At 35.5% G+C, this 27,655-nt stretch overlaps 1 protein-coding gene, 1 long non-coding RNA gene and 1 pseudogene across 2 annotated transcripts; all 3 read left to right on the top strand.

The window, feature by feature from the left end:
- The first annotated feature begins 7,722 nt into the window (after nt 1–7,722).
- Nucleotides 7,723–11,534, top strand: LOC124885765. Its single transcript, XM_047394015.1, has 3 exons — nt 7,723–8,155; nt 10,381–10,458; nt 11,104–11,534. The coding sequence occupies exons 1-3, from the start codon at nt 7,723–7,725 to the stop codon at nt 11,532–11,534; spliced, it is 942 nt and encodes a 313-aa protein (XP_047249971.1).
- Nucleotides 11,535–13,368: 1,834 nt separating this feature from the next.
- LOC124885608 lies at nt 13,369–16,369 on the top strand. The gene is made up of 4 exons (XR_007042890.1): nt 13,369–13,966; nt 14,047–15,141; nt 15,363–15,444; nt 15,943–16,369. It is a non-coding gene; the product is annotated as an uncharacterized LOC124885608 (long non-coding RNA).
- Nucleotides 16,370–19,700: 3,331 nt separating this feature from the next.
- On the top strand, nt 19,701–22,314 carry LOC124885764 (annotated as a pseudogene).
- The last annotated feature ends 5,341 nt before the right edge of the window (nt 22,315–27,655 follow it).

Below are 27,655 nucleotides of genomic sequence, written 5' to 3'. Positions count from 1 at the left end.
ATATTAAATTTGAATGGGTTAGTCAAAAAGCCACGACTGTTCACCCCTTTTTTAATAATTACATCCCTTAATTAAATAAAACTGATGGCTTTTTGAATATGTAAATTAAAAAAATGAATCTAAATACAACATTTTATATTTATTGTATTTTGAAAAGAAAAGAAAATTACTTTAAAATTTTTGAAAAGAAAAGAAAATTACTTTAAAATAAATCTAACAGATGGGTAATCTATTTCATAATATATTCTACCTATTTGATAATTTACAACATATTGACAATCTGTTGTAATAGATGTATATATCTGTTTGATTATTTCCAATAGATAAGTCATATGTTGCAACAGATTGATTATTTGTCGTAATAGATGTTTATAATTGTTTGATAATTTTAACAGATGTGTCATCTGTTGCAACAAGTTAGTCAGTCATCTGTATATTCAAATTAAGCCATAGATGGGCTAGAAATAATAAGGTGCGTGCAGATGGATGAATCCACTTTCATGTATGAGAGTTATGTGTTACTAATAAGGTCATAGGGACAACACACATAAAGTACAGTGATTTTGTGAGTGTAGTTTTTTACCGATTAGGCATTGATCATTCAAACAAGATCCTGTATTGTACAGTTAAGTTTGATAGGTTCGAATTAATAAGGCCGTGGAGCCATGAAAATGGTGCCGATACCCTGTTACGAATTAATGACGGTTGTTGCTCATGTTTATGCGTGTCAAGTTTTGAGAAGGGATCAATATTTGGTGTCATTGCAGAGATCCCAAAGCGATTGGGCTATAAAGGTGCATTGGACTCTGAGAAGGCCTCTGAAGCCTCCCACCATAGCAAACAAGAATAAGAATGGAAAACCAATATAAATTCTCCTAGCCAAAATTTATATGGATGGGTTCTTCAAGAAGATGATTATATGCCAGAAGGAACCAGAGTAGAATACCTGCGAAGGAAAAGGGAGTTGATGAAAGACTATATCATCTGAGAGTTAATTAAAGAGGAAACATAGGGTGTGCAAGCAAGGAACTTCTAGTGAATCTGGCCGATGAAATTGACTTAAAACATGAGAAATCTGAATCAAGTGAAAATATAAAAGTGTATCCAGTAATGAAAATCCGTCTGTCGTCTCTCTCAAAGAAAGATGTTGCAGGTAGATACTTTGCTAGGAAACTGGGCCTAGTTAGTGTGGTCGAAATGATCACCTACATAGAAAATAACAGAACACCAAGAAAGAAGCTTTGCAGACACCAAGGGTTGAAATGATGTACAGTAATTTAAGAAAACTTGCGCCAAGAACAGGTAAAGTTAAAATAAGGAATCAAGCCAAGATGATAATTTTTAAATTTTAAATTGTATCCCATGCCTTCTTGTTTGTACTTCTGATTAGGTCCTCTACTATTGACCTGATCGAAACCACAAACAAGATTGAAAGACAGATTGAGTATAATTACTTCCTTAGCAATATGGATGTAATTTATTGTGTTTTCTTTCCTTACCATGCTTTCAACATATCTTGAAGAAAATCATATGCTTTCTGTAGTATGTTAATCCGTGCAATTGCCAGAGCTCTTGAAAATTATCAAATGAATGGATATGTAAATTGCACTAGCAGCTAAGCATGGAAAAGCACTGGTGCAATGTAAATTCCATGAAATAAACATCCAATTTTATTATCCTCCGGCAATGTTGCACCAGTGCTTTTCCATGCTTAGCTGCTAATATGTCAAAATTATCCTCCGGCAATATTGCACCAGTGCTTTTCCATGCTTAGCTGCTAATATGTCAAAAGCACAAGGCAAAGAATTGACAACATTTATATAAGTCCGTAAAACTTAAACAAAGGGTCATGACCAAAAGAATGTTGTCTATTTTGGTTTTTACGATTGAGAAATTAACTGCCTTTAATAATTTAATTAATTAACAGGCAACAAATCAAGTGGAAAAATTGCTATCTACAACTCTACGAATAATATAAGAGAAAATTATATGAAGATAAAAAGTAATACAAATATAAAAAAATCAAATAAAAGGAAAAAAGAACGTGGGGAAAGAACCTAAATGGGCATGGCGTGGACTGGTGAATTGAAAGAGGAAGAAGAACCAAATCATTTTTTAACCCCAAGGTTTTCTTGTTTCTCACTTGGTTTATTTCAAGTTTGATTTGAAATATTGAGATATTGGTGGAAGTATATATTTTTTTTACTGACCATGGTATCTGAGCCAACTTATGCGCACCTGACTAATTCTACGAATACCTGCCACCTCCCACCAACAACATTGGTAGAAGTATATTTACTATTTGATTTTTATTTTTTTTTGACTTAGTTATTTATGTTTGTTTCTTAAAAAATAAAGGAAAAAATGAGCAACACTCAAGTTTTACAATTAAATAGCTGAATTTGAATTTTTATTAAAAGTTACTGGTCAAAAGAACTTCAAGGGTCATTTCCTTGCCATTGAACCAACAGTTCATTTAGTTATGGGTTCCCATCAGGCAATAATTATAGCTTTATTATACTTTCAATATAATTACATGGCCTATTGTAGTGGGTGTGGGTTCCCGGGAACAACCATCCGCTACTGTAGATTCGTCCAGCTCTCCCCAATTCTTATTCAATTTACCATTACCTCTCCTTATGCTTATCTCTGTCAGCCTTCCGCACATATTTAGTGGGGCATCTGTGCTCTTCTTTACATGCCAAACCATCTTAGCCACACTTCCTGCATCTTATCCACCAATGAGACCACTCTCACCTTAGCCCGTATATCTTTGTTCCTAATCTTAGCTCTCAATGTACCATACATCCATCTAAGCATCATCATTTCCACTATATTTTTTAACAATAGTGAATTTAATCCTATGCTTTATGAGAGGATCAGGTAATTCTTAAGAGACATTATAAAAATATATGTGAAGTCAAATGATCAAATTGTTGACATATCCACCAAATCCTTTACAAGTTCGCGAACTAGTTACATATGTAACAAGTTTAGTACATAGGATAAGTATGCGCTTGATTGAGAATGAGTGATGACTGTAGACAACTTAGTGTAAAGAGTTAGAAGACATTCATGGGCATCTTTTATATTATTCATCCCTAAGCCTGACACTTTGGATTGCCGAGTGAAATTCTTATTCCAGTTATCAATGATAGATCTATTGATACACAGTAAATAACTTAATCACCTCCCTTTGGAACCTCGATCATGCCTCAAATAGATGATCTCCTATTTTTGTAGAAAAGGTCTTTGCTTCACACAAAATTATCATCCCATGTGTAAATTCCTTATCTGCACACCAGTACATTTGTTTTCTCAATGGTTTTTTGTAATTATTCCTAGGTCTACTAGTAACGCATTAGCTGGTCCTTGGTGTAGATCAACAATGGTGACAGAAGTGTTTATCTATATTCCATGTGGGGATTATGAGTTTACATCATTGTTGATTGATTACTCTACAATTGGTTATCCCTAGGTATACACCTTAAGGTTGTGCAGCTAACTTAAGGCCCACTTTACCGTCGAAGGATGAAGTCAAGTTTAAAGATTAGATTATGGCAACGCCCCATCTTTTTTTTATAAGGTTGCATTTGTGAGATTGCCTTAATATCAAATATGCATCTCTCTATTATAAGTCCGAAGAGGGAGGGGGGTTATATGAAACAACTATCTATGTACAAAATCTCTTGCCAAAAGAACTCGACAATACAACAAGTTAGGAGGATACAAGGTGGACAACAATTTTAATATAAGAGTCTAATAAGATTCTTCTCTATCAAAAGCTGCAGAGATTTGATCTATCAAGCATACATATCCTTCTCTATTTTTTTTCCTCCAGTTCATTGCTTTATAACACTTTGAACTTTACTGTGTAATGGAGTAAAATCTTGTAGTCTTTTTTCCCCGGTTTTTAAAGCCATGATTCAATCTGCTGCTGAGCTGAAAATCGAAGGATGTGAAGCTAATAGTTGGTAGCTGCATTTTATGCAAATATGTCTTTTAGATTTACCAAGTTCTTTCCATGGGCTTCCTCTAATTTATTTGATAGACAAGAGCAACTCAGTAAGTTTGGTCTTGATGGATGTGCCTATCCAACTGAAGACAAGGTATCTTCATTTACTTTAGGTTTGGTTGCTATAATTTGTACAACCTACATTGTTTTTCCTGTTAAGATATTATCAGGAATCCAGAGCTTCTGTGTAGCGGTTACTCGTTCTGAATGTGTTCTAGTCTTTCAGCCACTTTTTTTTTCCGATATCCATGGTATAGGGGCCATCTTGCACATATTTTGACTAATTCCACGTGATACCTGCCACTTCCCACCTCCTACGAACCACTTTTTGTGTTTCTCTTACCATTAAAGTACTGTTCCCTAAAAAAGTTTCTTTTGTTCTGAATGTGGCAGGCTATAGATGATAGCCCAATTGGCCATAATCCAGAGAGGTTGAGTTTGTTGAAAGGGGGAAACATATACAGCAATGCTATAGTGTAAGTTAGCCAAATCTAGTGTAGCTACCTAATTTGCCTACATGACTTGCTCTTACTTGGTGTGAAAATAATTTTCTCCAGTTGCCAGTGGTCACAATTTACAACAATAATATACATAATGTAGTACCACTAGTAGGGTCCGGCAAAGGTAGATTGTATGCAAACCTTTCCCCATCTTTGTGTGGTAGAGAGGTTGTTTCCAATAGATCCTCAACTTAAGAAAAATGATTTTGTAGAAGACTGGAGAGTAAAAAAGATTATGATGAAAATATTGAAGACAGAGATACTAACATCAAGCTAGAAAGGATGGCCAAAGTATAAGAAATAACAATAGTAATAGAATTGACAAATAAGATAACACTTGCATGATAGTGATAATATTGGTAACCCAAGGGCGTGGCCTAGTGGTCAATGAGGTGGGTTGAGCACCATGAGGTCTCAGGTTCAATTCCAAGTAGAGACAAAATACTAGGTGATTTATCCCCATATGGTCTAGCCTTAGTAGACAGAGTTACCTGGTACCTGTTGCTGGTGGGAGGTGACAGGTATCCCTTGGAATTAGTCGAGGTGCACGCTAGCTAGCCTAGACACCATAATTATAAAATAAGATATTGATAATACTGGTAAAAGAGCAAATATGTGCAATATAGGCTAGACCCATGCTTTTCCATTGAAAAGAGAGAGATCACTCGACTATTTACTAACTGTCTACCCTAATCCTTAACCTCACTCTCCTATCTAGGGTTATGTATTCGGTGAGCTGAAGATGTGTTATGTTATGTCTAATTATCTCTCCCCGATTCTTCACCAGTCTACCTCTACCTCTCCTTAGATCTATAACTGCCAACCTCTCCTTACTGGTTTCACTAGGGCACCTGTGTTTCTTCTCTTCACTTGCCCAAAACATCTCAACCTCATTTTCCGCATCTTATCCTTGAAACTTGATTGATTATCTAAGGAATTCGAGCCAATAAAACTATATTTTTTCAAACAAAGATTTCATTTTAGAAATAAGAATCCTCATCATTTTCCGTAGTTAATTTGAAAACAAAACAGTTCATTCGTGACATAAGGCTCTAGTTTAGTGCTTTGAACTATGCTAAATCAAACTATGCAATTGAGTGTGAGGCCAACCCACCTTGCCCTGTATATCCTCATTCCTAATCTTATCCCTTATAGTATTTCCTCACTTTCATCTATGCATCCTCATTTATGCTACCTTCATCTACTGAATTTGAGAGTTTTTGATTGACCAACACTCAATCTCGTGCATCGAGCTAACAACCACTTTACAATACCAACTTTTAAGTCTCAATGACACATTCTTATCACGTAGAACATGAAACATAAGCCTTTATTTCATCCACCCCATTATTTTATACTAATTTTTGGCAATTTTCCAGCGACAAATCGACTTTCCGACTTTTCGGTAATGTTTACCACTTTTTGGATCACTTTTTCAGTTTGCTCCATTTCAGTTGAGGTCTTCCAGACGTCCAAAGTAGTCCTTATCAATTTTCTTGCAAATATCTTCTCCGAGTTCCTCATTGATCCTCATATTAATTACATCCATAACAATCTTGGTACACATGTCTTCTATGCACCAGCTTTAGGGGGAGTGTTTGAATATGAGTAGGAATAGGAATATCATATAGAATCCTACTTGGAAAGGGATTGTAATGTAGTATTCTATTAGGAAAAAGATGGAATATAGTGTCTATAAATAGAGCCTCAATGTAAGTTACAACATATTATGACATTCACTTATGAGTATATCCACTCACCACAAGTATACGCTGGTTTTCTAACTAAGTTGTTCAAAAGAATTTTGGGAAAATGCAATGCACAACCTATGTGTACAATGTATGTGAAAGTGTCAATTTCCTTGTAGTGGAGAAAGTATGAATGAAATGACAATTTATATAATTAAAGAAATAATTAAAATTTAAACAAGTAAGAATTAGCCTGAAAAAGTTAGAAAAATCATTTTGGCTAGAACCTAGATGAAGCTGGGGGTGGATAGCTGGAGCTGGAAGGACTGTTGATATGTTTCTTTCAATTTTTTATATTAGGAGAAAAATACGGAGTAGACTTGAAAAAGGTGACCTCGGAAGATATCAAGTACTTATTAATGGAGAGGTCAAAGCATTTGTAACCTTTCTGGAGATTAGAATACCAGAGGAAGACACATTTAACTACCTTGTATTGAAGTTTGTCTTTTCTAGAGGTAAGGTTATGAGCAAATTAGGTGCAACCAAACACACGTGGAGGAAAGCAGATAGGCACCGGATAGGGGATTAAGTATGGACTCTTGCACTACAAAATAGAGCAAGACATACTATTGATGAAAAAACATGCAATAAAAACGACATTACCCCCAAAATGTAAAGGGACATGAATGTGAATGAGCAAGGTTTGAGCTATTTCAGTTAGATGTCTGTTTTTACGCTCAACAACTTCATTATGTTGAGGAGTATGTGCACAAAAAGACAAGTGCAATATTTAATGAGATGACATTATTAGAATATGAGTAGAAGTAGAAATAGTATATAAAAATCCTACTTAGAAAAGGATTATACTATAGTGTCTATAAATAGGGTCTTGATGTAATTGTGTAAACAAAAAATTCAATAATATTTTTCTTTATTATTTCTCACATAGTATAAGAGCATTAGTGAGAGGTTACTCTCCTGGTATAAGAGCATTGGTGAGAAACTTCAAAAAAAAGTCACCATGCCAATTTCCTTGACTGATTTGTGTCATTATTTGTTTTATGGGTTGTGTGCAAAATACACCACCACCAAGAGGATTGGAAAGCTCAGGCAACAAAACCCGACCAAAATAACCGGAAGTCACTAACCATGCGCTCCCACATGCCTGCAGAAATTTTGGTGATATCTGTTACGCACCGGCACGTGAGCTATTGTCCGATCGACTTTCTTGGCTTTTTCTTTTCTGCTTGGGTCGCCCAGTTACTCCGACCTCTGACCAACTTTTGTTTTTCAGTTTCAGCCAAGTTTCACAAATTCTGGTCGTCATAATTAGGTTTTTGCCGAACCCTAATTCTGGCGACTTTGTTCTTTTTGGTGAATTTTTAGAAATATTATACATCTAGATTCTGTGTCTTGGTGTTTTCAAGTCAAAATTCCTAAGATGTATTTTGGGTATGATGTTTTTTTCCCCAAAACTACTATCGGAAGTTCAAGCCCTATGATCAGTTCCAAACCATTAATGGAAAGTTCAAATCATTTAGCCTGGGCTTCCTCGATTGAGTTGTGGTACAAAGGTCAAGGTGTCCAAGATCACCTAAATATTAAGGCTAGTGTGGTAGATGAAAAGGAAAAATCTAGTGCGGAAGATGCGAAAGCCAAAGAACAATGGGAGAAAGTTGACGCTCAATTATGTAGTCTCTTAAGGCGATCTATTGATTCTAAGTTAATGCCCTTATTTTGCTCATTCCAGACATGTTATCGAGTTTGGGAAAAGTCTCGTGCTTTATACACTAATGACATATCTCATTTTTATGATGCGATATCTCGAATGACCAACTTGCAGAAACAGAAATCCAATATATCCACTGACTTGGGACAAGTACAAGCAGGCAGGGAAGAATTTGATACATTGATGCCCATCACTGCGGATGTGAAAAACAAAAAGAGAACAGGCAAATGCTATTTTTAGTTCTTACACTTGCTGGACTTTCTACTGACCATTGTTCAGTTTGTGATCAGATTTTAGCTATTCTTATGGTTCTTACAATTAATGAGTTATTCTCTCATCTGCTTCATCTTGTCGTGCCTCCTAGTCACAAAGTAATTTCATCACCCACCATTGAATCCTCCATTCTTGCATCTCAAACCATATAAATATGAACATATCAACCTATGAAGAATCGACGAGGAAGAGGTCATTCTAGAAAATTTCAATCAAAGTGTAGTTATTGTCATAAAGTTAGACACACTCAGGATATATATCATATTTTACATGGTGCACCATCCAGTTATGATCCTATTACTGTAAGAAAATATAATGAGTTCGTTCAAAATCAAGCAAGTACAAAGACATCTCTACAGCCTAATCGACTATCCAATAATGCTCATATTGCCCAGACAGAATATGATGAGTTCCTTCGGTACCGAGTAAGTAAGCATATATCTCTACAAGTAACCTCAGTTTCCCAGCCTGATACTTCTATTGCCGGTAATTCTTTTGCTTGTGTTTCATATTTTAGTACTTTTGGATCATGGGTCATGGAATCAAGTGCTTTTGATCATATTTTTGGTAACATATCACTTCTGTCTGATATTATTTATTCACAATCTCTTCCTTCTATTACTTTAGCCAATGGGATGCGAAAAAAAACCAAAAGGAGTTGGACAAGCCAAACCCTTATATTCTGTCACTCTTGACTCTGTTCTTTATGTCCCTGATTGTCCTTTTAATCTTGCTTCTATTAGTCATTTGACACATTTTCTTAGTTGTAGGATAACTTTTTTTGATGATTATTGTCTAATGAAGGACTGCAGTACGGGGTAGATGATTGGCACATGACATGAATCACAAGGCCTTTACTATCTTACCTATTCAAATTCCTTCACAGCATGTTTTTTTACAGACCTTCCAGACCTAATTCACAAATGTTTGGGACATTCGAGTCTATCCAAGCTACAAAAGATAGTGCCTAGTTTTTCTAGTTTATCCACATTAATTGTGAGTCATGTCAACTTGGGAAACATACCCGTGCTACTTTTTCATGTAGTTTTGAGAGTCGTTCAGAGTCTATTTTCTTATTAGTTCATTCTGATGTTTGGGGTCCTAGTAGAGTCAATTCACCCTAAGGTTTTCATTATTTTGTTAGTTTTGTTGATGATTTTCAAGATGTACTTGGGTTTTCTTAATGAAAAATCGTACTGAGATCCTTTTACTATTCAAAAGTTTTTGTACTGAAATACAAACTCAATTTGGTGTCTATTCATACTTTTCGTAGTGATAATGCCTTAGAATACTTATTTCTCAGTTTCAGGAGTTTATGACTCATCAAGGAATCATCACCAGATATCTTATTTATAACCTCTTAGCAGAACGGTATAGTAGAAAGGAAAAACAGACATCTTCCTGCGACTGCTCGCACTCTTCTCATTGAATCCTATGTTCCACTGCATTTTTGGGGCAATGCAGTCCTCGCATCTTGTTATCTAATTAATAGAATGCCATTATCTTCCATTCAGAATCAGGTTTCCCATTCTAAATTGTTTCCACAATCATATCTCTACTCTATCCCTTCTCGTGTCTTTGAGAGCACATGCTTTGTTCATAACTTAGCCCCTGGAAAAGATAAATTAGCCTCTCGTTCTCTCAACTGTGTCTTCCTTGGTTACTTTTGAGTTAAAAAAGGGTATCGTTATTATTCACCAGATCTTCATTGCTACTATATATCCAATGATGTCACCTTTTTTGAATCTCGACCTTACTATACATCTTCTAATCATTCTGATATCTTTGAGGTTTTACCCGTATCTTTAGTTTTACCCGCACCATCCTTGGTCTTACCCGTATCTCCAGACTTACCTGAACCAACCTTTAGGGAATCAACGGTTGCTTCTATATCTCCAGTTGTAGTGCTACCACTTTTGACTTATCATCATTGTGTGTGTCCACCATTAGTCCCAGATGATTTGTGTCATGCGTCAGACGCTGCTCCTACTGTAGACTTGCCTTCTCCTTGACAATCAGTTGTACTTCAAAAAGGTATGTGTTCCACTTGTAATGCTAATCCATATTATACTTTCTTTATTTATCATTATTTATCATCACCCAATTATGCTTTTGTATCATCTTTCTCCTCTATTTGTATCCTTAAGACTATAGGTGAAACACTTTCTCATTCAGGATGGAAGCAGGCTATGATTAATGAGATGTCTGCTTTATATGCGAGTGGTACTTGGGAGCTTGTTTCTCTTCCTACAGGTAAATCTAATGTTGGTTGCCGTTGGGTTTATGTAGTCAAAGTTGGTCCAGACCAACTTTGACTTAAGGCTCGCCTTATTGCCAAATGATACACGCAAATATTTGGGCTTGATTATAGTGACATTTTCTCTCCAGTGGCTAAAATAACATCTGTCCGTCTTTTTTCTATCCATTGTTGCCATTCTTCATTGACCTCTTTATCAGTTGGATTTTAAGAATATTTTTCTGTGTGGTGATCTTGAGGAAGAAGTCTATACGGAGCAACCACCTAGTTTTGTTTGCTCAGAGGGAGTCTAGTAGCCTTGTATGTCGATTGGACAGGTCACTCTATGGTCTAAAAATAGTCCCTTCAAACTTGGTTTGGAAAATTTAGCACAGTAATTCAGTAGTTTGGCATGATTCATAGTGGAGCTGATCACTCAGTGTTTTATCGACATTCTCAACCAAATATGTGTATTTATTTAGTGGTTTATGTTGATGATATTATTATCACTGGTAATGATGAAGATGATATCACTAAATTGAAGCAACATCTCTTTCAGTATTTCCAAACTAAAGACCTCGACAGACTAAAATATTTTCTAGGTATTGTGGTTGCTCAGTCCAGATCAGGTATTGTTATTTCTCAATGGAATTATTCCTTAGACATTCTTGAGAAGACAGGAATGACGGGATATAGACCCATTGACACTCCTATGGATCCAAATGCTAAACTTCTGCTAGAACAGGGGGAGCCACTCAGTGATCCTAAAAAGTATAGGCAGTTGGTTGTAAAGTTGAATCATCTTACCGTGACTAGATCTGACATATCCTTTTCTGTGAGTGTTGTAAGTCAGTTTATGAATTTTCCTTGTGATAATCATTGGGATGCAGTTGTTTGTACTTCACGATATATAAAGTCAGCTCTAGGTAAAGGACTACTCTTTGAGGATCGAGGTCACGAGCATATCATTGGATACACAGATGCTGATCAGGCAGGATCACCCTCTGATAGATGTTCTACCTCCGAATATTGTGTTTTAGTAGGAGGTAATTTGGTGTCTTGGAAGTGTAAGAAACAGAGTGTGGCTTCTTGATCTAGTGCGAAAGTAGAAAATCGAGCAATGGCTCTAGCAACTTGTGAGCTATTTTGGATCAAACAATTATTGAGAGAACTAAAATTTGGAGAAACCGATAAGATGAACTTGTGTATGATAATCAAGCAACCCTTCATATCGCATCAAATCTAGTGTTTCATGAGAGGACTAAACATAGAGATTGATTGTCACTTTGTCAGAGAAAAGATACTATCAGGAGATATTGTTAAAAAATTTGTGAAGTCAAGTGATTAACTTGCAGATATCTTCACCAAGTCCCTCAGGTCCTCGTATTAATTACATTTGTAACAAGCTAGGTACATATAATTTGTATGCACCAGCTTGAGGAGGAGTGTTGGAATATGAGTAGAAATAGAAATAGTATATAAAAATCTTACTTGGAAAAGGATTGTACTATAGTATCTATAAATAAGGCCTCAATGTAATTATGTATACACACAATTCAATAATATTTTTCTCCATTATTTCTCACAAACATAAAAAAAAGGGGAGGGGGGAGTGAGAGAGAGGTGGAGAAATATTCTCGGGCATTATCACTGATTAACCTTAATGGAAATACCAAATTGATTGCAAATTTCAGTACAAAATATCTAAAAGATAGAGAATTTCTTAGATCTGTTTTCATTAAGATTAACGACATGTATCGAGAATCTTCATTAATGGATGTTACATATAATGAAAGCCTAAGGAAGAATCGACATAACTTGGACCCTATTTGTCTCTGAATGAGCAATTTCAAACATAAAGGTGACCCTATTACCGACACGCTTTGGAAAGAAAAATGAGTGTGTTTCTCAAGCTGATACGACTCACATTCTAACAAAGATAAACTAGATAACCTGGGAACCATCTTTGTAGTTTCAAGAGGCTCGAATGACCTAGTTAATTATGGAGCAATTTATAGGAAGTAGTGGAGGTGAAAGCAACATGCGGCTGTTGGGTGGATAGCAGGTATAATCCAGGTGCAAAAAGAACTGATTTTAAAGATATGAAAGACAGAGAGTGAGCTATACCTATTTTTTTTTACAAGATTCTTTGATTTAGTAGCCAAAGTAATTGTAGAGAGGAAAAATGGGGTAGTAAAAGTAGAGAGTATTTTTCTTACCAGAAATATGGTCAGAAGTACTAGAATCAAGAATTCATTATTCCTGGGATGAAGACTATGGGACATAAGTAAAGCAGTTATCAGGTTACATTCTGCAAGCAGCTGATGAAGTTGATGACTGTTGCCTTGATGCTCTGTACTGAAGGTAGTTAATATAGTTTGATGTAGTTAAAGTGATTTTTATATAATCCATCCCTGAAATCAGGTGTGGAAAAATTACCATCTCCATCATGATCCATATATATTGTGTATCTAGCACGGCCATTATTGCATGGAGGCACGATTTATCAACAAAAAAATATAGAAACTAGTAGTAATAGAACAAAACTCAGCAGATTTTTTTCTCTTTCTTCAATTCTGTTTTGTGGAATCTGTTTTTTTTTCCTTTTTTTTTTTGAGAAAAAAAAGGAATTAGAGAAAGGAGGGCTTTGATACCATGAGAAATTAGAAGGAGAAGAGAAGAGAGATTGAGAATTAGCGTCTTCATTATTTCCTCAAGCTAGTGAGATTAGATAGTGTTACAGAGAATTTAAATATGAAAGGAACCTAATAAGAATATTACACAGTTTTTTAATTGCCTAATTATAGGGATTTGGGGATATTCCCATATCTATACCATCCAATTATAGGGATATTCTCATACCTACACTATCTAATAATAATATCACATTTCAATAAAATCAAAGGCTAAAGTGGAATTGAAGAAAATCAAATACCTTGTATATAAAAATTTCTGTCACTTTTTTCCTTGATCACCTTCCAAGATACTCCTCTTGATCAACATTTTCTCCTCAAGCTTTTCACGTAATTTAGATTTTATAACTGTATGTTTAGCCAAATCCTCGTACCCGTATGGATCCATATCCCCGAATCTTAAAATTTAGATCATGAAGAATCCGGCCTCTATATCCGCACCCGTATTGGGCACCCGCACCCGGGTCCTAGTAACTTAAGTTTGATCTAAATATAGAATACAACGAGTAAGAAATAAGGATAAGTCCCCAGAAAAAAACTACATCGACTATGATAAAGTATCTGTTCGTAGTGGTATCATAGCATTTGTAAGATTTTGAAGACGAGAATGCCTAAAGAAACATAGCCTTGCCTTGGAGTTTGCCATGTCCAAGGGTGAGATTCTGCAAAGCTTGTAAAACAAAATACAGATTAAGAAAGTTGAAGTTGAGTTTGATCTGGATATGGAATCAAATGAGTTCTTCTGCTGCAAGACAAAGGAAGTCTTCCAATTTATTATGAAATGTGAAGTGGGAAATCAACCTAAAAAGAAGGGAACATGAATATGAATAAGGTATTTGCAACCTGTTTTGTTCAAAGTTTATTCTTTTGTTTAACGACTACATTATGTTAAGAAATATGCGAACATTCTAGATGCAGGATACCTAGATGATGTTAGCAAGATGTAGCACTTGCCATGAGGAAGCTAGCCAGAAAGCAGGTCATGGAAAGACATAAGAAGCTGCTACATGCTGGATACCTTGGAAAGATATCAAAGATGAGAAGGATGTGGAAAAGATATTTTACAAAGCACTACACTGATTACAAATGTTAGCACCAAAGGCTTGAAAGATGGAAAATATTCTGATCTGTTTCTACAACAGATACCAGGTGCCACAGGAATAGCTATCAAATAGAATTAATACAATTTAGAGTAATCAACTTCAAACGTAAGTTGGACTGCCTACACTTTACCCTCCCTAGACCCCACTTTGCGTGAATACACTGGGTATGTTATAGTTGTAACTTCAAACTAAAGTGTTTCCCTATTCTTGATTCACTTTAGGAAAGACACCGTGTGTTTTGCAAACTAAGCTGACTCACACTCTAAAGAAGGCGTTTTAGAGAGAATTGGGACTATCTTTTGTAACTTGGAGATATATGGGTGTTTCAGACGGTTATAAAGTAGATATAATGCCTCACCAAGAGTAAAAACTACGGGTTTTATTGGACTGAATAACTGATACAAGTATTGTGACGTATGTCCTTTCCCAGTCATTTGCACTGTATTAAAGCCGTGCAGAATAACAGAATTAACTAGATATATTATCGAACAATCGAGGCTTTTTCTTAGTTTATTAACAGATACTGTTTTCTTATGGACAATCAAGTTCAAAACCACTGAATTTAAAGGAAATGAAAGAAAAGGTGAGCTGTACCTGATAAATACAATTTGCTCGTGCTAACGTTTTTTCTTCCTTATGTCTAGTTTCAAGGCTCGCTCTTGGAAAAAATTCTGAAGTTTCCACTCATAAATCTGCTAGAGGCTATCCTGAGAACAGCTATTGAAATTGCATTTCTCCTGCAACTAAATACAAGAACTATTTTCATTTGTTATGTCATCAAAACAGAAAACTATCTTCTTTCTTTAATTTCTCTTCTTAATTTGAGTACAGTTTCACCAACCTATCTCAAGGAGACACTCTGTTCTGGATGGCTTTCGAGTGCTTTGATGAGAAACCGTGATAAGTAATGTCTTCAACACTTTCCTTTAGTGATATTTTCTTGTTACATTAAGTTCTATTTCATTAATCACGCTTCAGCTTCTTTATGAATCTCTGAAGAATTTAGCATGTGGCATATTTGTATTATGTCAACTACTATTAATTTCTCTTATACTTTGTTTTTTAACTATTTTTTGTATCTGTTTCCTAATAAAGCTGTTTTACACTAGTTATGTTATCATTCAGGTATTTTCTGGCATTTTAAATGGGATTGATACTAAAATGTGGAATCCAGCAACGGATGTTTATTTGCCTGCTAAATTTGATGGTAACTATTTCTGTGATCTTGTAAAATTACTTAGACACCACTTGCTTTGAGCTACCATTGCATATAATTTCTTGTACGAGGGATGCTAATGTTGGTATGGGTTCTGACAGAATTAATCGAAGGAAATATTTTAAAAGGTCACCTCATCCGTGCCGGATATGCGGAAACTTCATGGAGTTCATGAGATTGATTTCTTTCTTTCCTTTTCATTTGTTTAAGCAATGTAGACATGGAGTTCATGCAGATGAGTTAACCAAAATATTGTTAAAGTCAGTGTTGTTCCATCAACAACTACATAGACAACAGAATAGGGTGACTTCACATTGTTTCCTGATTCATGAATCCAAGCGCAAGAAAGGACTTGAATGAAAACCTATTACACAAGGATCAAGCAATGGATATATGTTTTTTGGTATTAGAGTCGTTCTCTAGGTCTTAGGGTATTGCATAGGGAGAGGTAGCTTAACTGTTTAATGACAAAGCTTGTTGCTACTGCAGGAATTTTTGTTCTCTGATGAAAGAAAGAATGTACAACTTGTGAGTTTGCACCCAAGGGTATGACCTAGTGGTTCAATGAAGTTGGGTTGAGCACCGTGAGGTTCAGGTTCTTCTCCCAACCGAGACAAACACTAGGTGATTGCTTCCCATCTATTCTAGCCTTGGTGGACAGAGTTACCTGGTACCTTTTGCTGGTGAGAGGTGGTAGGTATCCCGTGGAATTATTGAAGGTATGGGCAAGCTGGCCCGGACATCACAGTTATAAAAAAAAACATGTCACTTTTTTTCCAGAACTTTGCATATTATTGGGTACTGTCGAATATATTTAATTATATCATTATCAACTTACAAAAGCAAATGTAATGATTTCTCAATTATATCTACCTATTAACTGGGTGGGGGTGGTGTCAAAATCTACTGATATTATTGTCTTTTCCCTGAAAGATGTTGTTATGTCCTTCATGTCTTCTCCAATTGTTTATATTCTTAGAACTATGAGACACTAAGAATTTGCACTTAAAAGGCATTTACTTTCAATCATGTAACATGACGGAGCTGTCAATTAGTTTTCATTCTTAGATGTTTAACTGAACATGGAACTGCTGATTTTGTGATTTCTAGTCCATATAAAATGTAGTATGAATCTCAAAGTCTAGAAATGGGATGAGAAAGTAGGACAATCAATACCTAATCCAAAAGAAAGCAGGACATTTTTAATGAAATCTTTTTCGCTTGTGAATAAGAAGTAATTTGTGACACCCCGTACTTTCGGGCTAAAATTTAGAACTTTATTCTTACACGTATAGACCCGAACTAAATTATTCCTTGTTAATGTATGTGTGGTGATCACTCCTATAGTGTGGGAAAACCTTTGAGTATGAATTGAGGTCAAAAGAATCCCCTAACTCTAAGACGAGTTAAAAACAATTCTATCGATTTTGTTTTAGTGGACACTTCAACTGGGGTCAACTTTCGTCGACCATAACTTTCTATATATAATGAACTGGGAGGGCTGCTATATATCAAATGAAACATCATTGAGTTTTCTTTCTAATGCAACTAATTTCATCCAAATCCAATCTCGAAGGACAAAGTTATGCCCAATTTACTTTAGAATATAAGCCTGTCAACTGAGGGACTGTTGCGACTTTCTTTGTTTCCTTAGGGGTATTTTAGTCCTTTTTCCACAATTATTCAGCCATAAACACGTGATTAAGCCCCCAATTGATCAAAATATGGTCATTTTCTCCAACTCCCTCAAGAACTAAACACTTAGGTCTCAACCTAAGAATCAAGATCCCTCAATATTCAACCGTGGATTTTAGAAATTGATTGAAGATTCGGAATCTCCAAACCGTAGGCTTCAAAAAGCATCTATCAAATTCCTAATTTGGGGTATGTGGGGTTTATCCTAAAAACTACATAGGCTTGTAAACACTAGATCATGATTTAAAGATTATCAAGCATGAATTTTAAAGGAGTTTTTGGAATCTATATTTTAATTATGCATTATAAATGTTTTTATGATATTGTTAATTTGGAATTTAGGTCTTTCCCCCTTGAATTGATTTACAAGTATATTTATATGTATGAAAATTGAGATTGAAGATTGTTTGAGAGCACATATTATGAAACCCCTCTCATATGTTGAATTAAAGATTATGATTTTGTCGGAAAAGAGTTGAAATGCATGCCTTGTGATTTGAAAGTAGTTTTCATAATGTCATAGCAATTGAAACATGATTTAAAAATAATGAGAGGGTGTTTCTTGATGTTACTATGATGTTCTTGTGTTAAAGAGAAAGAAATGCATGTAATTGAGACCTTTGACATGACCACTTTGAATTCTTGAAATATTGACAAAGAGAGTTTCCTTGCATATGTTTACATGAGTTTTAAAAAATGAGTTTCTTGAAAAGAATTATTGATATGGTGGTCCTAAATTCCATGTTTTGAGAACAGAGATATAAGTTGCTAAATGGCTCAGAGAATGTGACTTGCAAGTTAATGGTATGACGATACCATATAAATGTATGCCATGACAGAGTTAGAGTTTGATTTCAGAGAATCTATATTTTAAAGAGTTAAAAACTGGGTTGATGTGAGTTAGGTGGTCATCTGAAGAAAGCCCGAGTCAAATAACTCTATGCTGAAAATCGTGATTTGACGACACGGGAACTTGGTACCCTGCTATGTGATCTTGTGTACCTAGTACTTTGTCATCCCAAATTGGGACTTATGGTTTAGAGCCCTGCTTCGTGATCTTGAGCCCAACCATGATATAATGACTTGATTGGGGTTGTGGCACCCTGCTGTGTGATCTTGTGTGCTCTTCCCTTACTAGTACTCCTATCTTGGCGGCAATCGAGATAAGGTAGTCGGTGAAAGCTGTGAAATTATAGGGTATACCACCTAGCGCAAAAGTAAAACAAAGAGTGTTACAGAGTTCAGATAATTTTACAAAGTCTTTTAAAAATGTCCATGTGATTTTTACCATATGATATATTTATGAACTATTTCAAATTGCTCTCATATATGTTGAATATAAATTATTATTTTGGATTCGCTCTGCATACCAGTACATCTGTATTGACCCCCTATCTCCCAGGTTTGGAGGCTCAATCTAGGGGTCCGGCTAAGCAGTAGAGTATCCAGAGTGAAGTGATCAGTGCAGTGGTGAGCCTTCTTTATTTTAGAAGGCCTATTATATCAGATTATGTTATTCCTTTTATTTTGGTCTACTAAGGGCCTTTTCCCAGTTTTCAGACAGTTGTCATTTGATCATGTAGTAGAGATTTTACAGATTGTTCTAGATGTTGTTTAGTTGATTTCGGATTTCATTCCTTATTGTTAAACTGAATTCAGAGTATGACTATATTTCCATATCAGATTGTATTTACGCATCTTCTCTTATTATATGAATGTTGTGCATGACTACCAGATAGAGTAGGACATTTGGGCCTTTATAGTTTGGGATGTCCGTCATAGCCAAACCTTTGTTTGGGTCATGACAAACTTGATATCAGAGCATATGGTCCGAGGATATCTGCAAAATCGCGTCAAGTAGCACCTTGATTATGGGTGTGTAGTGCACCACACTTATAAGTAGGAGGCTATAAGGTATTTAGGAATGTCTCTCTTTCTTCATGTTCTAGTTTGTGCTATATTGTCAGAATGTTCCTCTTTCATACTCTAATTTATGCTATGGTGTCGCCCATACGAAAGCAAAGTTATCCTAATTCTTTCCTTACTCTGATATTCTTAGATATGTCTCATTGTTGAGGTGATTCAAGTGCAGAAGTCTAGAATCTAAATGGTATGATCCTTTTTTATTGAGCCATAAAAGATTATAAAAACTGTGCAAGGACTTGAGAGGAGTCCATTAGTTCTTTAAGTTGTGTTGATTTGAGTGTATGCCTTTATTCTGATGAAATCGTGCTTATCAGTCCAAGGTACAAAGTCTATTCAGCCCCCTTTCAAAATTCATATTGCAGATGTCATGTATAAGGGTAATGATGTGTAGTAAAATATTAAAACTGTATTTCCACCCGAGTAGTAGTATTTGTTAAAGTGTCATGATCTATTGGTAGTAAGGTTGCCAGGAAGTTGGTGATATGAAGTCATAATGTTAGAAGTCAGAGTGATGGTGACTTTTGTGTAAATAAATAGTTTTAGTTGTTTAACTATTGATTGAGAAATGGTTCACCATTTTATAGTGATAGACTAATGTGGTAGTAATAATTGTTGATTTTAGAGGAATGGTCTTACAGAACAAATCTGATGGGTGTGAGTCATGGTTTATTCAAGTGATTGTAAAGGTGGTTGCAGGAAACCTAAATCATGAAGTTTTAAGTGTTGCTCTCCACCCCGTTGGAATAGATTCTCGAGTTGATATTATGCTATATATAGTATGGGGGGATAGGGAAATCTACCATAGTCAAAACTGCTTAGAATCTTAACTTCGACAAATTTGATGGAAGCAAATTTCTTGCTGATGTGAATAAAACTTCAGAAAGATATAATGGTCTGGTAAGTCTTCAAAATGAAATCGAGGAAATGTTAGATCACCTAAGAAGGATCAAGAGTGGAGGTGATCTAGATAGCTCAAGATTGATCAAATTGAGAAACTTGAAATAGATCTAAGATTGTTGAGAACTTTTGCAAAGTACAATCATTTTCTTTGGCCTAATTCCATAGTAAAAATCACAAAGAAGGCCAGAAGGATTGTGAAAATGCTTTGTGGGGATTTTGTTGGAATTTCAGATGAATGTAAAACTAAACTTGATCTGAAAAGGCTAGAATCACAGTTGATGGAAGTCATTGATGGTAATACTAGTTTAAGTTACAATTCTGAGTTGAATGGTTCTGATCTATCAGAATATATAGATTGCCTCAGAGAAAATCTAAATGATGTACTGGAGCACCATAGGGAATCGAATATATCTTACCTTAAAAAAAATCAATTTACAAAGCAACTGGAAATTGTTCAAAAGAAAATGAAATTTTTTAGATACTTGTATGCCACAGAGATAAATGGTTACGTCAACTATGAGAAGTTAGAATGTCTGGAGACTTGACTTCAGTTCATGGCTAATAATGTGGGGCAATTTTGTCTTGTTGTTTTAGTTGACACTGTTGAGTTTGAAGATGATATCTTCAATAAACCTCTCTATCTATTATGTTTGATTGTGTTATTGGAGCTGGAAATGAAGAAGATTTTTCTTGGTGAACTACAGGCTTCAAATTTTACTCAATCAAAAATTTTCAAGGACAAGAAATTACCAAAAGGATTTTTCACATCATCTCCACAGTTTGCTGATGTATCTCAAAAATAAAAATCTTGAGAACATTCCTAATAATATCGTTGCTAAAAATATTGATGTGGTAATAGATTTCTTATTGGTTTTCCTTGATGTTGATGTATCGAATAATGTTAATAATGGTAATTGGTTGAATGAGGTTATGGAAAAAGGTTGCAGCTATAGCAGGTGATGTTTTATATGTAATTCAAAAGCTTCTTCCTTGATCTATAGACGAAGATGAAACCAGTGGCACTGGAGATATCTACTCTATGTGGGTACTGGAGAAAACTAAAGATTTGAAGGCACCAGTGAAGTTATACTACAAGTCCTTATAATTCACCCTATCTCAGTTCCACCGCACTTTTGGTGGATTGAGATTTCTGGATTCTCTTTTGAGTAAATTAAATGAGGTGTTGAAATCTAAATCAGATTTAGATTTCCTGATGAAACCTCTTTTCAATAATTTAGAAATATAGTTATGATCTCTAACATCCATTTTAGAGGAGGAGTTGTCATCTTTATCATCCATTTTCAGAGATGTCACAAAGGTGCACCATAAACATGAAATTCTTAAAGATTTTTGGAGGCGTACTATCAATTTGGCATATGAAGCTGAAGTTGCCATTGATTCTATTCTTATATCCTTGCTCAGTATAATGTGTTTTGGTACATTTTTTCTCACTTCCTTCAATCTTAAAAGAGATCAAGCAAATTAATGCAGAGGTGACTGTGATGTGGTCTGCAGACGTCGCTCTTAAGCCTTACTATGTGGTAGAGCCATCTAAACATCTGCCAAGTCAACATAGCAATCCCGTGAGTATTGATGATGAGATAGTGGGTTTTGATATAGCAACAAAAAAACTAATTCGGTATCAAACACGAGGGACAAGTGAGCTAAATGTCATCCCTACTGTCGGAATGGGGGAACAAGGGAAAACGACTATTGCTAGAAAAGTGTAGGATAATAAGAGCATTGTTTCTCACTTTGATGTTCGAGCATGGTGTATCGTTACTCAGAGATATAACCGGAGAGATCTATTACAAAAGATTTTTAGTCAATTTACCGGTTTAATGGATAAGGGAGAAAAGGATGACATCCTTGTTGAAAAGTTAAGGAAAAATTTAATAGGAAATAAATATCTTATTGTATTGGATGATATGTGGGATGATATAGAATAGGATAACTTAAGACTTTGTTTCCCTGATGGTGGAAAACACTGTGCTGAAAATAAACTTTTTTTTCAGTTACAAGATGAAAATGCTTCCGCCACAGGGCTGGTACGAGCAAGGCATCTTTAGTACATTTCTTTCTGGAAACAAGATACCTAGCTGGTTCACAAAGTTAGTTGTCAGGTCAATCTTGAAAGAGAATTTGTTTGAAGATTATTATGTGCAGACTGTAGGTTCAGAAGGTGGGGTAGAAGAAGAGGATAACAATGATAACATCCGTGATTATGATGATGATGATAACGAAGAGGCTACACTGGCAGAGATAGAGGAGCTGTTTGGAGATCTTGGTGAAAGAAATGAAACAATGCTGCAGCAGTGTGTTAACATTGATGAGCTATAACAATTTGTTATAGTTGAAGGTGAAAAAAAATTAATGTGACTCTCGAACTAAGGTTATTTGTGAAAGGAAAAAGAAGGAGATGAACTATTATTGTGTGGAATAGCTAAGAAGAAGAAATATGGCAAAAATATTTGTGAAAGTAATTGAAAATTTTTGGTCTTAGTAGGGACATCCATGTAGTGGGTGTAGTAATGATTAGGCTTGAATGTTGTAATTGTTGAAAATACAAACCAATGTGCTGTGTGGTTAATACTCTGTGATTTAAAACTTGAGTGTTTTTGACATTAGTGATAAGGTAAAGTAAATCTTCTTAAGGAGATGTAGAATATGTAGTCCAATAGCTTAAGCTAGCACCTCTTTTCTCTGAGCTAGGCTTCAACAAAAGAGTATTATACAATGGGACTCAAGATCGTGTGGTTAGTTGTGTATTGGGAAAATTGTAAGTTGGAAATGATGAAGCATGGAATTTATTGTTTGTGGTGTAGACGAGTAGTGTCTCTAATGTTTAAGTCTTTTCGTTGTATCTTTAATGCTTCAATTATTATGACCCGCGAGAATCTCATCTCATGTCGTGTACCAATCTTAATCAGGACAAAGATTCTTATAAAAAATTCACGTCTTACAAGGTTTTGATCATGTTCTATAAAGCACATGCCAAGATCATCTTATTATGAATCTCGTTGATTGCCTTTGCATATTTTGTGGAGGAAAAATATTCAATGCGATGTTACATTCTTTATTCTACACTTTTAGATCTTCAACAGTCCCTACCTATCATTCAGGGACGAATTATCCCAAAATGGGATAATGTAACAACCCGTACTTTCGGGCTAAAATTTAGACATTGTTCCTACACGTATAGACCCAGACTAAATTATTCTTTGTTAATGTATATGTGGTGAACCATCCTATAATGTGGGAAAACCTTTGATTATGAATTGAGATCACAAGAATCCCCCAACTCTAAGACGAGTTGAAAACAATTCTATCGATTTTGTTTTAGTGGACACTTCTACTGGGGTCAACTTTCATTGACCATAACTTTCTGTATATAATGAACTGGGATAGCTGCTGTAAATCAAATGAAATCTCTTTGAGTCTTCTTTCCAATGCAACTAATTTCATCCAAATCCAACATTAGAGTAAAAGGTTATGCCCAATTTATTTCAGCATATCATCCTGTCAACTGAGGGATTGCTGTGACTTTCTTTGTTCCTTAGGGGTATTTTAGTCCTTTTCCCCACCCTTATTTAGCCATAAACACGTGATTAAGATGGTCATTTTCTCTAACTCCCTCAAGAACTAAACACTTAGGTCTCAACCTAAGAATCAAGATCCCTCAAGATTTAACCTTAGGTTTTAGAAATTGATTGAAGATTCGGAATTCCCAAATCGTAGGCTTCAAGAAGCATCTATCAAATTCCTAATTTGAGGTACGTGGGATTTATCCTAAAAACTACATAGGCATGTAAACAGTAGATCTTGATTTAAAGTTTATCAAGCACGAATTTTAAAGGATTTTTTGGAATCTATGTTTTAATTATGCATTATAAGTATTTTTATGATATTGTTGATTTGGCCTATAGGTCTTTCCCCCTTGAATTGATTTACAAGTATATGTATATGTATGAAAACTGATATTTAAGATTTTTTGAGAGCACATATTACGAAACCCCTTTCATATGTTGAATTAAAGATTATGATTTTATCAGAAAAGAGTTGAAATGTATGCCTTGTGATTTGAAAGTAGTTTTCTCAATGTCATAGCAATTGAAACATGATTTAGAAATAATGAGAGGGTATTTATTGATGTTACTATGATGTTCTTGTGTTAAAGAGAAAGAAATGCATGTAATTGAGAACTTTGACATGACCACCTTGAATACTTGAAATGTTGACAATAAGAGTTTCCTTGCATATGTTTACATGAGTTTTAAAGAATGAGTTTCTTGAAAGGAATTATTGATATGGTGGTCCTAAATTCCATGTTTTAAAAACAGAGATATAATTTTCTAAATGGCTCAGAGAATGTGATTTGCAAGTTAATGGTATGACGATACCATATAAATGTATGCCATGATAGAGTTAGAGTTTGATTTCAGAGAATCTATGTTTTAAAGAGTTAAAAACTGGGTTGATGTGAGTTAGGTGGTTACCCGAAAAAGCCCGAGTCAAATGACTCTATGCTGTAAACCATGATTTGTTGACACTGGAACTTGGTACCCTGCTATGTGACCTTGTGTACCTAGTTCTTTGTCATCCCAAATCGGGATTTATGGTTTGGAGCCTTGCTTTGTGATCTTGAGCCCAACCACGATATAATGACTTAATTGGGGTTGTGGCACCCTGCTGTGTGATTTTGTGTGCTCTTCCCTCACTAGTACTCCTATATTAGCGGCAACCGAGATAAGGTAGTCGGTGAAAACTGTGTAATTATAGGGTATACCATCTAGCGCAGAAGTAAAACAAAGAGTGTTACAGAGTTCAGATGATTTTACAGAGTCTTTTAAAAATGCCCATGTGATTTTTACCATATGACATATTTATGAACTATTTCAAATTTCTCTCATATATGTTGAATATAAATAATTATTTTAGATTTGCTCAGCGTACCAGTACATCGGTATTGATCCCCTACCTCCCAGGTTTAGAGGCTCAATCTAAGGGTCCAGCTAAGCAGTAGAATATCCAGAGAGAAGTGATCAATGTAGTGGTGAGCCGTCTTTATTCTAGAAAGCCTATTATATCAGATTATGTTATTCCTTTTGTTTTGGTCTACTGGGGGCCTTGTCCCAGTTTTCAGACAGTTGTTATTTGATCATGTAATAGAGATTTTGCAGATTGTTCTAGATATTGTTTAGTTGATTTCAGATTTCATTCCTTATTGTTAAACTGAATTCAGAGTATGACCATGTTTTAGTATCAGATTATATTTGTGCATCTTCTCTTATTATATGAATTTTGTGCATGACTACCAGATAGAGTAGGACGTCCAGGCCTTCATGGTTCGAGATATCCGTCACGGCCAGGCCCTAGTTCGGATTGTGACATAATCCTAAGAAAGTCTTTTAGGAATTTCAAAAGCTCTTTGATCATAACTCAGGTGCTTGATTTTAGGTTCTATAGTCTGGTTATACCTGCTGCTGCTTTCTTGAACCGATTTCCAAGGTCACATGAAAATTCCAAACTCTTTATGTGTTCCTGAAAGCTAAGTTACTCGGACTCTTCATTTCGACGCCACACCCATTTTGATAAGACATAGGTGTGGGTGTGAGAATGAGATCCGTTGCTGATCTGGTCAACCGATTTTGGGTACTTTGACCAAAATCGATTGGGAAAGTCCAGACAGATTTAAGAAATTCTGTAATCAAAACCAAAGCTAAGGATGAAATTGAAGATGTATATAGAAATTTCTATGTTATTGCTGTACCTTTTATCTCATTTTAGGATTATCTTCTTGAACAATATTTTCTTCTCAAGTTTTTCACATAATATCTCATAATTTATGTTTTATAACTCTATTTTTAGACATTTAAATTACTTTTCGTTGAATCCCCGCACTCGTATCCATCCCTAGATCCATATCTCCAAATCTTTAAATTGAGACTGTGAAGGATCCGACCTCTAGATCCATACCCGTATCGGATACCCGCACTTGAGTCTGAGCAACTTAGCCTAATTCGTGATCCTCAACAACAACGATAACATACCCAGTAAAATCCCACAAAATAGGGTCTGAGAGGGTAGAGTGTACGTCATGGTGGAACACATCGTTGGTTAAGGGTCACTTGGTCTCCTTATATGGTCTTGGACAATTCTCCCCCCATGAGCTAGCTTTTGAGGTTGAGTCCACATTGGTGGGATGAGACTTGAGAGGAAATTGAGCTCTTTACATGGCTTGGGCATAAGGGGGTGTTGAGTCCCACATCGTTAGGATGAGGAGAAATTGGTCTCTTTATATGGTATTAGAGCCAACCCATTCCGATTCATGATTTACCGATGTTGAGCCCCTATATTAAATTGTCCACACTCTTAAATGTCCAGTCCTGGGCGTGATGGGAGGTGTTGATTCCCACACTGGTGGGATGAGGAGAAATTGATTTCTTTATATGGTCTTGGGCAATCCACACCTCTTGAGCTAGATTTTGGGTTGAGTTAGGCCAAGGTCCATTACCAAGATCATCATAGCTAGTTGCGTCATTGGCTATTGGATCTCATTGAGTTACCAACGTGCGGCATGATATGAATTCTCTGGCAGAAGAGAAAACATATGTACCTAGAAGTTCACTCCAATATTTCTACAAAGTCCTCCTGAAAGATCCCTATGTAGACATCCAATCCGAATTTGATTTTTTCAGTTGGAATAAACCATGATTCAGTATTCTGGTATTTGGATGCTCTCTTTACACATTTCTCCCACTTAGGAATATAATACTCTTTTCATATCTGTCAGCTTTGGATGCTTATACACTCTTTAAGCATATTGTTTCAGGTTCCAGAGCCGTCTCACGCATCAGATCTTTTCTATACCATGTCATTTACCTTGATGCCTGTGTTAACTATAGCATATTATTTAGGGATAGTCTTGTTTATGTTATTATTTGGTGTGTTAATACCTATTGTTTCTTGTTCTCTTTACTATTTTTTTAGACTGTTTTTGTTTTGAGCCGGGGGTCTATTGGAAACAACTTCTCTATCTCACCTCTGAGGCAGCGGTATGGACTGCGTACACTTATCTTCCCCAGACCTCACTTTGTGGGAATATACTGGGTATGTTATTGTTGTTGCTTGTTAACTACAATTTTTTCTATTATTTAGGAGTTAATTTCATCAGTGGATTCACGTGAGTTGACTCGTACTATTTCACTTAAAACATTTTACATAACATTTGCAAACCCTTTACAATCAAGAGCATGGTATCCTCATGTTCCCTCTTCTCCATTCGTCTGGTTATTTCTTTATCACTAGTACTATTTCTTTTCAAACCTAGCTTAGGAAGTTTAGTTTATATTCTGTGTATAAAGATTATGCAAAAGAACAAGCTCTGCGTGTTTGATGCAATAATGAGCCAAAAGGTGTATGCCAGTAGGTCATCCTCTCTATATCCGCAAGTCTACCATTTGGTGTTCCTCTGACCCCAGGCTCTACAGAAAAAAGGATGCCCAATTAACTGAAATTACGTCCTTTTTGGCCAAAGGAGAATGCTGCTTTATCATGGTTAATTCTCTAACGAACTTCTAGCTTTGGAACTTTTCTCCATTGGGAAATACTTGTTTGATTTGTTTTGTAACTAATTTTTTCTTTCAGGATATTTTCTTCAACTTTCTTCTTATTTCACTTT

The sequence above is a fragment of the Capsicum annuum genome, chromosome 7 (assembly GCF_002878395.1).
Source record: "Capsicum annuum cultivar UCD-10X-F1 chromosome 7, UCD10Xv1.1, whole genome shotgun sequence".
NCBI classification, from domain to species: domain Eukaryota; kingdom Viridiplantae; phylum Streptophyta; class Magnoliopsida; order Solanales; family Solanaceae; genus Capsicum; species Capsicum annuum.
The sequence above is the reverse complement of the archived record's forward strand: the minus strand, read 5'-3'. Positions and strand labels throughout refer to the sequence as shown.

Excerpts from the sequence above, each read along its gene's own strand:
- LOC124885765 (XM_047394015.1), top strand. The coding sequence starts at position 7,723 with ATGGAAAGTTCAAATCATTTAGCCTGGGCTTCCTCGATTGAGTTGTGG. Across the intron at positions 8,156-10,380 it reads GAAAAACAAAAAGAGAACAG|GATGGAAGCAGGCTATGATT; the intron begins GCAAATGCTATT and ends TTTCTCATTCAG. Across the intron at positions 10,459-11,103 it reads GCTTGTTTCTCTTCCTACAG|ACATTCTTGAGAAGACAGGA; the intron begins GTAAATCTAATG and ends ATTATTCCTTAG.